Consider the following 13,828-nt stretch of genomic DNA (forward strand, 5'->3'; position numbering starts at 1 on the left):
TTAAGTTGAATTGTTTTAAGGTTGTGAGCTGCTTTGGGTCTCAATCAAGAGAAGAAAAGTGGGGTATAAATAAGTATAACTTGTATGTAACATACAGTGGAACTTACACTTAAGAGTGTCTCAGCTTGTGAGTTAAGAGCTGTTGTTTGGCTCAGGTTTCACTATGACATAAGAGCAGCATTTTGAGTTAAGACCTAGTGCCAGAGGGAGTGCTAGCATGAGAGCACAGGGTTTTAGGGCTTCAAGGGAGCAGCTTCAGTGCCTCTGTGCCTCATGCTCTTGTCCGCTTTGGGAGATTGCTGTCTACTTTGCTCCTGTCCGCTTTGAGGAACTTGGAGTTTGTTGATTTTGTGTGGTCTTTCAGATAATCTGGGTGTCAGCTGTATGAGGCTCATATGAAGATCATATTTAGTGTGGCTGTGCTCTAATGTGCTCTAATGATAATACATATCTGAATGTTGTCAGCCTTACTTTTAGAGCTCAAAAATAAATGAACCCAATCTCTAGTAGCTGAGCCACCAAGGTAAACCCTTTATACCCCCCCCCCTTTTCCTAATGATGGAATGATTCCAGGATGATAACTGTAAAAAAAAAAAAAAGACAGGGCCCAGTGACTTTTCAAGAGGATTGTTAATAGATCCTGCTCTCTTTTTCTCTTTCTTAGTCTGTTTTCCTTCAATACCCCTTGCTCCCATTTCATGATATCAGCTGGAACTTTTATGTTTTCTGTTGATTACAATGTTATTTTCCATAGTGCACACATTGTATTCTATTTATAAGCTGGTTTTGTGACCTTTAGAATTACTGTGTCAAATAGCCGAAGTGTGTAAGCACAGCACAGAAGATCTGCGGTCAAGAGAGTGTTGTAATCTTTGTTTGACTTCCAACTTCAGAAAGAAATGTACAGAATGTAGCTCATAAAATTTGCTTGGAATCTAGCAAGCTTGTTGTTGTATGTGGGATTAATCCATCTGTCTGTTGGGTTCTGTGGTTTTTCAAATGAAATATCCAAGTTAATACAGTTGGTGATCAGAACCAGGTTGCCGTTGGCTTGTGGAGTTTTGCTGGTATGTATTACTCAAATTCTGGCCTGACAGTGTACAGCAGTGGTTCCCAAACTTATTTGGCCTGCTGCCCCCTTTTCAGAAAAAAATATGACTCAGCGCCCCCTGGAAAGGGGGGCATGGCTTAGAGGGATGGACGTGGCTCCTGCTCAAGAGGACGGGACTGAGCCTCTCCCCTAGTCCAAGATGCAGGGCTGCGAGGGGTGGTGGATGGGGCCACAAATGGGCAGCCAGGACTGAGGGGTGGAGTTACGAGCTCTGAGGCAGGGTTGAGCTTCTATCCCTATCCTGTGGCACCTGCCAGGACACAGGGGATGGGACTAGAGGAGGGGGCGAGGCCTCCTCCCAAGTGCCTGACGGGGCTGAACATCTATACCCTGCCCCCGTGTTCTAACAAGAGCCTCAGGGGAGGTATACAGAGGCTCAGCCCTGTCTCGCGCTCTTGGGAAGAAGCCACGTCCACTCCTCTAGCTCCGCCCCCTGTGTGTCCTAAAAGGCGCCTCAGGTGCTCAGCCCTGTCTCTGGCACTTGGGAGGAGGCCCCATCCCTTCTCTGGCCCCGGCCCTGTGTCCTAAGAGGTGCCATCGCCGCCCCCCGGATTGCTCCAGCGCCCACTGGGGGGCGGTAGCACCCACTTTGGGAATCACTGGTGTACAGTATGCATTCTCTCCTCTCTTTTCTGCTCCAGGACATATATTATTCCTTATTCATCCCTGTGTGTTCCATTTTTGGATTTGTGATAGAGGTAGAAAAATATAAGTGTTAAATAATAATTTAAACATGCAAAATTGGGAGGAGCAAATGGAGTATGGCTTACTAAAGAGGACTGAGAGCAGGTTTCTCTTGTTCTTCCTCACATGGATGTTGCTGTCTTGTAGGATCCAGCCTTCAATTTCTCTTATTCATTTCGTCACTCTGCTATGCTTTTTGCGAAGCTTAGTTACAGCACTTTTTACTTTAATGGGTAGTGCGTTAGCATCATCGGTAGGAAACTCCGTTCCATTTTCTCTTTGTCTCTAGCTGGAAAGTCCAAACTTGGTTTGATCTCATGTGTTGGAATTCTTCCACTCCCTTCTAAATCATGAGAATAAGCAGCTGATCACAAAAAGAGGAGAATCAAAGACTGAAGTCCTGGCACTTTTCAAAAAGTTAGAGCTAACAGTGCTCAAGCGTGCTTGGAATTCGTACTCTTTTATTGTATTCTGAATCCATGTTGGAATTCACACCTTACCACCAATGACCAGTGTTGTTAATGAAGGCTGTGGTTTGTCAGCAGTACAGTTTCAGCTCTCTTTCCTGTTGTGCTTCCCCTTCCCCCCTCACACACACCGCTTTCATATCTTTCTGGCTAATAAGTTTATATGACCCCCCCCTCCCAAGTTTTGTACTTCCTGATCCCTCTCTGGACTTTCTCAGATCCACCCTTTCTCTGGACAAAAAGAGGGTAAATTATGTCTCCTGAAAAGTGAATTATATCTCTGGGAGAGGATGGCCACCTTTATGTAGATAACAGACCTCTCTTCCACAGTTTAACATACCACCCCAGCTGCTTTTCAAAATGAGATACGGACTTCTAGCCACTCATAGTTTTGATTTACATATTTTGCACACACATACACACCCTCCCAGTATCCTGGAAGCAGACAATTGGGCCACAAACTTGTTGAAGCTTCACACCCATGGTTATTATGAAGGTGAAGGGATTTCTACATGAATGTTAAATATACCCCTCCTTGACAACACAAATTTTATGCTATTTTTAGGTGAGTCCATGTAAATACACTTACACTACATGTAAATGTTTCTACTTTAAAAGATGCACTCATATGTTACTGGTGAAGGAGATCTCTCTTCATGCTTAAATGATTAGATATGGAAAATTTGTATGTAATTGCATCATTTTTAATTTTATGGGGAATGATAAAATGATACCTTTGCTTCAGAATAACCTGTTGAAAAGAGCTTCATTAGGATGAATTGAAATACCACAGAATAGACTTTTTACTTTACTGAATTTCACAATTTATTCATTGCATGTTAAATTAAATAAGGCAGGACAACTTAAAGTACTGCAGGCTGTTGAAAGAACTAAACTTCTTATAAACTAACTTGTCATACCACCATGCCATATACTACAACTCACTGAGAGTTTGTCTCCTGGCTATGTTCATGGCATTCAGGGACATCTCGTCTTTATTGTGGCATAAATCAGGATAATCCTGTTTGGCACCATGTTAAGGAAAGTTGGAAGATGCTCCAGAGTTTGGCTGAAACTTCAGAGAAACCCTGCAGCTTGATCACAGTGTTTACTTTTCCCTGTGATCATCAGCACAGGGAAAAGGGCATGGATTGGGGCAGTATTGCTAGATAGCTGCAGAGTCCCTTGTGGGCACTAATCAGGACATCAGCAGAAATACCCATGTGAGTCTGGAGAAGGAATGGTGATTGCCTCCCCCCCCCCTTTTCCTGCTCATGTGTCCCAATTTGTTGATGTCAGCAACAAATGATGGACAGTGTAAATTAGCCCTAAGAATGTACACCAGCTATTGGCAACTGGTCCTGCTAATATTTTTGGATTCAACTTCTAGCATCCCTATCTAGCATAGCCAATCAAATGGACCATGAGAGCAGCAGTTCAATAAGTTACTGATAGTCGCCATTGCCTCTTTCATCCTTGTATGCTCAATGGGAAGTAACTGTAATTAACATTTCTTCTCAGTATACATGTGAATGATCTTTTTCTATTTGTAATACATTGATTAGTGGTTGTTGATTCTAAATGAGTATATTGATCGGCTTGGAGGAATGTTGAAACTGACCCAAGTTAGAGCTGCGAATAAAGACCTCTGTAAACATTGCAGAAATGAACCTACAAATTATTTTGGCTGCCCTTCAGATTCTTAAATCAAGTCGATCAAATCCATGTTCTTAAACACTGGCAACAAAGAGTGCTTTGTTGAGATAATAATGGATTTATTTCATAGCAGGGTAGGCATGTTGATCTTTTGCAGCAAATTTTTTCCAGCTAAGTTGCTACGAATACCTTTTAACATTTTGGATACTGAGATATTTAAACATTTCTGGCACCCAGGAGATAGATGACTGGGAGCATGGGGTCCTTCTGCAATGGTCTGGAACTTATATGGGGCTCTGTAGCTATCTGGCAGTGGTGACAGTAACAGTGGTAGTAAAGTGATGGTCCCATAGATTTGAACCAGTCTTAAGCCCAGTTGGGTTGGCTGGATGCCGCCTCTGGGACCAGAAAGAGGAATAGGTAGCACAGTCTATCAACAGGCTAGTCAACTATAAATCCCAAATATTAGTAATACATGGGTCTGTATGAGAATTTAGGAGTGCAGAAAAGTGCATGAACATATGTTCTTATTTGCTATATGATTGTAAATTTGTAAGCATACATGGACTAGGCTTGTACACAGATTCGGAGTGATTAGTTCCCTTCGGCCAGTCCGGCTTGTTTGGCTTGGCCAGATGGCCATAATGGTAAAGGCTCAGTCATCACATTTTTTGTCTGTTATGGGACCACGTGGCAGCTGATCATGGCTCCTCCTCCCCTATTCGGCACCATGCAGCACAGAGAGGTTGCCACATGCTACTTGCACGGGGTTTCACCGTGAACCATGCCGGTTGGGCCAATCAGAATAGATGAATGCAGTGACATGGCTTACGCAAGCTTTGTCTAAGGCAGTGGCTCCCAACCTTTAGACCTCCAGGTATTTTGGACTTCAACTCCCAAAAATCCCAGCCAGTTTACCAGTTGTTAGGAACTGTGGGAGCTGAAATCCAAAACACCTGGAGGCACAAAGGTTATGATCCACTGGTCTAAGGAAAGGGTCCCAGGAAAGAAGCTTACTTATCCCTGTTCTTCAAACCCAGACTCCCCTGAAAGCAAGATATTTATTTATTTACAGTACAGTAGAGTCTCACTTATCCAAGCTAAACGGGCCAGCAGAAGCTTGGATAAGTGAATATCTTGGATAATAAGGAGGGATTAAGGAAAAGCCTATTAAACATCAAATTAGGTAATGATTTTACAAATTAAGCATCAAAACATCATGTTATACAACAAATTTGACAGAAAAAGTAGTTCAATACGCAGTAATGTTATGTTGTAATTACTGTATTTACGAAGTTAGCACCAAAATATCATGATATATTGAAAACATTGACTACAAAAATGGCTTGGATTATCCAGAAGCTTGGATAAGCGAGGCTTGGATAAGTGAGACTCTACTGTATTTATATTCCGCCCTTCTCACCCCAGGGCGGATCACATTATGTACATATAGGGCAAACATTCAATGCCCATAAACACATCGAACAGAGACAACAGACAGACAGACGCAGAGGCAATTTAACCTTCTCCTGAGGGGATGTTTGATTCTGACCACAGGGGAGAGCAGCTGCTTCATCATCCACTCTGATGGCACTTCCTCATTCCAACGTTGTAAATTAGTTAAACTTGCCTCCCCACTTTTATAAGTGGTACCTTATTTCCTACTTGATAGATGCAACTATCTTTCGGGTTGCTAGGTCAGCAACGAGCAGGGGCTATATTTTATTTTTAATTGATGGGTGCTCACCCCGCCACAGGCTGGCCTCGAACTCATGACCTCATAGTCAGAGTGATTTATTGCAGCAGCTGTTTACCAGCCTGCTCCACAGGAAAGGGTTCTAGGAGGGGTGCTTCTTTAACCCCGTTCTTCAAACCCAGACTCCCTTGAAAGCAAGGAAGAAAAGCTTCCTTAACCATGGGACTGGTGCAATGTTTATTTTTTTATGCTTATGTTACGATGTTTCTTTGTGTAGTTTTAATGGCTTTAATTCATATTTATATGTTAATTGATTTAGTTACATTATTCATTGCTTTTTATGTATGTTCGGCATTGAATTTTTGCTATTTGCCATGTTGTATATCACTCTGAGTCCCCCCAGGGGTGAGAAGAGTGGTATAAAAATGCAATCAATCAGCCAATAAACCACATTGCTGAAACCCAGACTCCCTTGAAAAGAAGAAAGGAAAAGATCCCAGTAAGTTCCCCATTCCCGCCAATGGGCTGGATCTTCCTGTATCTTTTGGCTGTGGACCAGAAACGGCTATTTGGCAACGTGCCTGTTTTTGGGAGGCACACGAAAACGGATTCTGGAATTCGGCCAGCAGAAATGAATCAAGGTTCAGCCGAAATGCACAAGCCTAACATGGATCTCTCTTGGCTTAAGTGCCTTAAGAATTTTGATGTGTATTTATGGATTTGTTACTATCATAAATGATTAATCTCAATGGGAAATATGCTTGAGGACCATCATCCAAGTAGTAGATATCTGGCTAATGCATTGCATACTTCCAGCATGTAACCATAATTGGCATAACTGGAAAGAAGATACGGAATAAAGATTAGGTCTTGATTTACCTGAAAAATCAAAATTGTCTCTAGTTAGTTTCCTTGTTTTCTGTACTTTTGTCCATGACTTGCTTCCCTCCCCTGACTGAGCGATCTCCCTCTTTTTTTTTGGATCAGCTTTAGTTTATATATTCAGGGTTTTGGTACCAGATTGTTCTTGTTGATCTTCATCTGGAGTGGCTGGTTCCTGGTGACATCCTGCTGTTCTTGCTTTGGGTTTATCATGGTTCGAAGGTTCCAGATACTTAGATACCTCTCTATCTGACATGAAGCTTAGTTGACAAAGGGGATCTCCTCCAATGTTACATAACCTTCTGCCACACTCATTGGTAAATTAACTCCTTATTAAGTGGATGTAGCTTGATTTCCAGTTATACGTAATAGATGAAGTGCATTATTGCATAGCTGCAGAGCATTTCCTTATCTCTAGTTCTTTTTTGAGATAAGATTTCAAGAGATCCCAGGAAAGGTATATTTCAGAGTCCCATTTGTCTCCTAAAAATAATTTCTGTTTCATACTGTTGCATCTATTTTTCTTTTAGAGAGATAGCATATGTGTCTTTAGAGAGATTTTTATTTCTACTTGTAAACCAATCTTGTTGAAATCCCAATCATATTAGAGCACTCTTCCACTATTTAGTTAGTAGCAAGAACCCTTTTTATTTCAGCATATTACCCTCCCCTTTTCCATTTTGTCACACCAGATTCTTCTAAAACCAGCTGAAAGGACAGAGAATGTTGTCTTAGTTGGTGAGTGGGAAGAAACTGGAACAGAAAGCTAGAATAACCTAGTAATGTACCATATACTGAAAATTATATGCATGTGTTGAATCAGTACTCCTTCTTATTCCATCAAATTCCCTTTTGTTACTGTGACTGTGCAGGAAGCATCAACCATACTGTCCTTGAAGTCACACATTTCTTCATTTTTTATATACCACTTTTCTTCTTCCTCCTCCTCCTCCTCCTCCTTCACCTACGTAGTTTGCCTGGTTTACCTCTTGTAACCACTGAGAAACCAAAATTGTCCAGTTCACCCAGTTTCAGCTGTGACTGATAGCAGTTTAGCATCTTAGGCCCTGCATCTTACAATATGAATTTTGGGAGTTCTTATGGTAATGGGATTACAATTTTCTTATGGTAAGAGTAATATTCTTGTGATAATGTCTGATATATGTGTTTTTATTCTCTGTGTTTAATTCTGTTCCTTATATGTTTGGTGGGTATCACATTGCCCATGAACTAATTAATTGCCTACTAGGGTTCATATAGTTATAATGCTAATTCACCAGAAGTAGTTATTGTTTATATTTTTTTATTCTTTCAAACAGCAACCCCTGAACCTTTGGAGAAATAGCTCTCTTGGAGTGTATTGCAGGGGCAAATCTGCTAAGACACATTACAAACAAGATCCAGAGATAACTTAAATCTCAGAATTTTGTGTATATGAATGTGGAAAAGACACTGGTTAACACAGTGGCTACTGAAGTAGGAGTGTTTTTTCCTGCGTCCTTTTTACTGAACAAAATAGTCCTTTAAAAAAAATGTTCAATTCTCCAAAGGTAGAATACAAATGTCTCTGCCTGATGGCAGAAGGACAGCAGAAATGACATTTTAGCCTCCTTAGGAAAAGAGTTCAAGAGCTTATAGGCAGCTTTTGAGAAGTCCTTGTCTTGTATCCCTACTAACTATGCTTGTGAAGATTGTGAGAAGGTCCTCTCCTGAGAATCTCGGACCAGGTACGCCCATATCAGGAGATATGGTCTGTCAGGTAACTAGGACCTAAGCAATATAGGGTTTTATCAGTATTTAGAATTGTATCCAGAGACAAATTGTCAGAGCCAGTGGCATTCTGGCAGCAAGGAATTTATATGGTTCTTGTAATCAGCCTCAATTGATAATCTATTTCCTAATGGTTTATGTTTCATTACTGGTTACATCGGGTTAGTGGGAGCCTGTATGTTTCTTACTGACTCTCAAGGTGACACTTCTGTGTAATTTAATAATTTAATAATAATAGTACTGTGTATACCCATGCACAAGTCAGCTTCACGTGCAGGTTGAGAGCAATTTTGGGTTCAAAAATGCATTTTGATATGACCTGTGGATGAAGCACCAATGCCATGTCAGGGGACCAGGTGCCCCTGGCTGCTGCCGCCACCATTTCTCCACTCAGGCATTCAGAAAGGCCAGAAATGGTACCACGGCAAAGAGAGGGGATTAGAGCTCCTTTTAGGTTCTCCCAGGAGGGATGAAACACTTGCCTTTCACCATTTCATTCAGAGACAGGGATGTGTCCTTTTTAAATAACCTGTGAATAAGTTAGTCCAGGTTTATTTATTTATTTATTTATTTACAACATTTATACCCCGCCCTTCTCACCTGAGGGGACTCAGGGCGGCTTACAAAAATTGGCAAAATTTAATGCCCAAAATGCAATCATAAAAACAAAACAATATAAACAGATCCATTAATAACATTGTTAAAACACATTATAAGAACCTTAAAAATGTATATATAATTAATTCCATTCATCCGAGATCCTGGATTAATTTCTTCTTTAACTTAAGTTTCTAGACTTACACATGAGTATTTAGGGTAATAGCAGGAATAACAATAATCAATACTTACAACTTTTTGAAGTATTTTGCTCCTCATTCACAATCCTGTTATTGGTACAAACCATTATTTATGTATTCAAATGAGTGGCTAAAGATTGAGTGTTACCTTCAGAGCCTCCGTATTAAGTCACAGTCATGATCACTATTTTACTGCATAATAGTTAGTTTTTATCCCTTTTTTGGATGAAAAAGAGGGGGTGCTTTTATTATGTGGGGAAAAAAATTCCATCTATTGTGCTTCGCCTGGCTGGCAGCCATCATAGTGCCAAGGAGAGGGCAGGTTTGTTGGGGAGTCACACCAAAAGGGTAGATTACACTCTTCATTTACTTGCCTGGGCAAGTGCAAATTCCAGTGTGGCCACCCTGAAAATGGGGGTATATTATATAATCGCAACTATTATATGTTGAAATGTGGTACTTAACAGACTACCATCAATAATTATATATTTTTATTATGTGAACTATCTCAATTTTTTTTATTGTCAACAGTATACATGTGAATGAATAATAGAAGCAAACACCATGATTTTCCGTAAGCAATCACTTCCTTTATGGATTGAGTTCATATTTAAGAGTAGACCCATTGAAACAAACTGACAATTTTCAGTGGGTTTACTCTCAACATGTGTCTAAATAGAGTTAAATGCTTCTATGAACAAAAATAGCCATGTTTCCATATCTAGCTACTTTGCTAAAATACATGCATTTTGAAATACAAGCTTTAGTATGCTTTTTTCTTTCTAAAATGAGATTACTGCCTTTGCATCAGGCATTCAGTAAATGGTTATAAGAACACTCTGCGTAATTAGAATGTTTTTTGTCATATTGTGAATGTCCTGAAAATAATCTTCTGCTTGCCTCATCTTGTTCCCCTTTGTGTTTCACAGGGACTCCAATCGTCATGTTAAGATAAAGCAGAAAGGCGCAGTGCTGAACATGCTAAAGAGGTTAGACAAAATAAGATTCAGAGGTCACAAGAGAGATGAGTTCCTTGATTTAGCAGAGTCTCCCAATGCTTCAGACACTGAATGTGGAGATGAAATCCCTATGAAAATACCTCGTACATCAGGCAAAGACAATGATGAACTGAGAGACCCTGTAAGTATTTGAGCTAATTTGAACTAACAATGTGCACTCGTTATGTTCAGTATTACGTTTTCAAGAAACCAGACCGAACAGTCCCATGGGGTGAGGGCACATGACTTATGGGCATTTTCCCTGCCACTTTTGGTCAGTGTTTTATGCTTTTTTTGTTAGACTTTTCTCTTTGGTTATTCCCAATGGGAGGTGAATTCATACAATAACCTTGGGGCTAGTATTCTTCCCTCAATTTTGGAGATAGACTCAGAGCACACTGGCATCTTGCTCTCACTGTTGTTGGAGGAACTATAAATGAGTTGTAGAAGACTTTCCCTTCTGTTATGTTTGCAGGAAGAGATTTTGGACTCTATGAATTTTTGGTGCCCCCGTGCAAAGTCAGGCCAGTTTAAAATACATATAAAATATTCTTATTGATGTGTAAAACAAGCACTTATGCCTTGCCTGTTATAGAAATGAATCTTCGAATAGGAAAATAAAACTTATTCTTAAGGAGCGCGCGCGTATGTGTGTGTGTATGTATGTATATATATATTTGTGTGTGTGTGTATATACACACACACACACAAATTTAAATAACATAAAATTCAATTTTCTTCTTTTAAACAAAAAAAATAGTATGTCTGGCTTGGTATACAGATGAAAACAAGCAATTCTTTCTTATGTAAATGTAACTGCGCTTATTAAAGCGACACTGCAATGTTGCACTATCAAAGAGCAGAATCAAATGTTCATATAGTGTTGGCAATACTTGGAAAGGGCTTGGTTTATGGAATAAGTTCACAAGCTATTGATCAGAATCGTGTGTATGCACTGAATATGCAATAGATATTTTGCTCAGAATTATTATGTAGTAATATTACATTGTTAGCATGCAATTGATTGTTCTTGGTTGAATAGGTCTATGTTGGCTTATATATGAAAGACTTTTATATCATAAACATTTCCATTGAATTTCACTAATTTTACAATGGATATAAAAAAATCTACAAATAGTGAATCAGAATATACCTAAATCCCACTGATTTAATGGGTCTCCTCAAGAGATGAACAATAGGATTTTAGTCTTTGTGTGATACTATGTAGTAATCATTGACCTTTAAGGGTTGGGTTGGTACCCTCATCCGTGTGATGATCTTTTAAAATTTGGAATGCACTAGGGCTGTTATAATAATTTATTGGAGGGAGACAGGAAAAAGAGAAGGAAAGAAAATAGAGAATTTGAGGGCTCAGATTTTCACTCTGTTCTTTTTCTGTCTACTCTTGACTGTTCACAGATCTCTATGATCTCATATAAGTTTGCTTTTCCCAGCACTGAGAAGTGAGGTAATGTAACACTGAAGGAGATACTGAATCTGGAAGTGGTTAATACATGCCACATTACATTACTGGAATATATGCAGTAAGAATATATTAATATGTTATTGATTGGATATATAGTGCATTATTCTTATCACTGAGGACCGAAACAGATTAAATATGGTCGGTCCATGCTCAAATATCACAGCACTCCTGATTTTATTAAAAGGAAATAAAATTTACAAGTATTTGACTTACATGATTAGTATTACAGGACAGCACACTCAACTCTTCTCCATGCATCATGTGTATGGTATGATTCCCAGGCCCTGATGTTTTGTTGTGTGCAGCCACATGTTTTCTCCTTTGTATGTCTTGTAGAATGAGGGTTAAAACTGGAGCTCTGAAAACAGCTCCCCTATCAAGAGTTATCCAGCCATTTCTGTCATTCCCAGCATTGTGTTTGATGCTATGGCAAGAGAGTGAATAGCTCAGCTCTTATATTGATTCTTCAGCTTGACCTTGATAGGCGAAATAGGATGCTGGTCAAGGCAGCTCAGTCAGAAATATTTCAGTTCACCTACACTTCACAGTTCATCCGTAGAATATAAAGGCTTCATAATAACTTTGCCATTCTCTCTGTGTATCGGGTAAACTTACAACACTGTTGGTGTGAACTGTAATCATTTAGGTCTTTCTGTTTATGACTTTACATTTATTGATCAGTTACTTATGAACTTTTAGTAAAATTAATATGGGTATTGAGGGTCCTTTGTAAAGCTGTCACTTCAGTTCAAACACTGAATTGAATGGGTCCAAATGGTGTAACTTTCAATTTGTAGATCTTTCATGCTTCGTCACTGCACCTTCTATCTTTTCTTCTTACAAGTATAAAATTATCTGTTAAGGAGAAAAAGATCTAGAATATCCAGGCAGTCCCCAGGTAATAAACAAAATATGTTCTCTAGATTTGTTCTGAAGTTCAGTTTGTACGCAAGTTTTAACAGGTACATTTTAGTTCTGTTCATAAGTACGAGTTGTATGTGAGTTGTATGTAAGTTGTATGATTTGTGTAACGTGGAGACTGCCTGTTGTTTGTTTCAATGGGTACTGAACAGGATTTATTTTAAATATTTTTTAAAAAATAAAAAAGGTTTTTTTTAAACATTTCAACTAGATTTTAAAATTTAAACAAGATTTCAAAATTTTCTGAGAACAATTCAACAAGAGACCATAAGACAAAGTTGTCATGGATACTAATTATACAATTTCTAATTAAATATTTTACATGTATTTTAAGAGCAGATTAGAAACAAAGTATATTAGTCCCATTTTACAAGTGATGTACATGAAGTATACTTTCTCTTTTTCAAGGCATTCATCTCCAAGTACAAAGATAAAGAAGACCGATAATTTGAGAATCCATGTAAATGAGATGTTTATGGGCAAGGATATTTTAAGAACAGTCTTTGGAGATTGTAATGCAAGCAATCCCATTTTTATTAAATTAACGTTTAGTTAGAAACAATGCAGAATAATTTCTCACTCTACACACCTTCTGATGCATTGTATGGAACTGATTTGTGTTAAGGGTATAATTAATAAAAATGTATGTCTCTGAAAATATTTTAAAATAGAATCTTCCTCACTAATGATTAAATATCTTTTAAAGAAATGAGTTACATTGTCATTTAAATCAGAGTAGCTTTAGTATTGAAAGTAGTCTTCTGGGGACTGCCTCATAATGTTTTCTTTTTATCTGGAATAACTGTACAAAACCCCAAGACAGGGACAGAGTGCCGGGTTGGAATGTCCAGTCATTAAGGCATGTGACTCTTCATACCATCAGCTTCCCAACCAGAATGCTATCTGTATTTGGTAACTCATCCAGGAACCCAGTTTTTATTTCTTACATAAGGAAGGGCAGATACAGAGGAAGATTCATTCAGCCAATGCTTCAATCAAATGTTTGGCTCAGTGTCAAATCCAGGCTCCAAAGCACCAGGCAATGAGGGAATTAGCTACTTAGCTGCAGAAGTGACTGATTTCAGTTCATCTCCTTGTGACCTATGGCCATTCTAAGGAGGAAAACCAGACAGACCATCGTATTTGGGGTATGGGCTCCTCTCTTTTGCCTTCTCTGATCTTTCTTACTTTGCTGGACAGATCTGGAAAGTTAAGTACAGATAATACAGAATTGCTAGATTATGGATTTCATAAGCGATTTGAAAATAGAAATAAAAGCATACTGCATTGTTGTACATTATTGGCAATGAGAAAATATGGTAGGGCATATCATTTTCTGGATCAGATCAAAGTTCTTCTG

General features: G+C 39.0%; 1 protein-coding gene across 3 annotated transcripts in view; it reads left to right on the forward strand.

Moving 5' to 3' along the window:
• Nucleotides 1-13,828, forward strand: part of gramd4 (GRAM domain containing 4) — a 115,042-nt gene that overhangs the window by 23,188 nt on the left and 78,026 nt on the right. For all 3 annotated transcript variants that reach the window (XM_062982233.1, XM_062982232.1, XM_062982234.1), the window contains exon 2: nucleotides 9,993-10,203. In XM_062982233.1, coding sequence (XP_062838303.1) covers nucleotides 9,993-10,203 — 211 coding nt within the window. The remainder of the gene's footprint in view (nucleotides 1-9,992; nucleotides 10,204-13,828) is intronic.

Source organism: Anolis carolinensis, chromosome 5 (assembly GCF_035594765.1).
Source record: "Anolis carolinensis isolate JA03-04 chromosome 5, rAnoCar3.1.pri, whole genome shotgun sequence".
NCBI classification, from domain to species: Eukaryota; Metazoa; Chordata; class Lepidosauria; order Squamata; family Dactyloidae; genus Anolis; species Anolis carolinensis.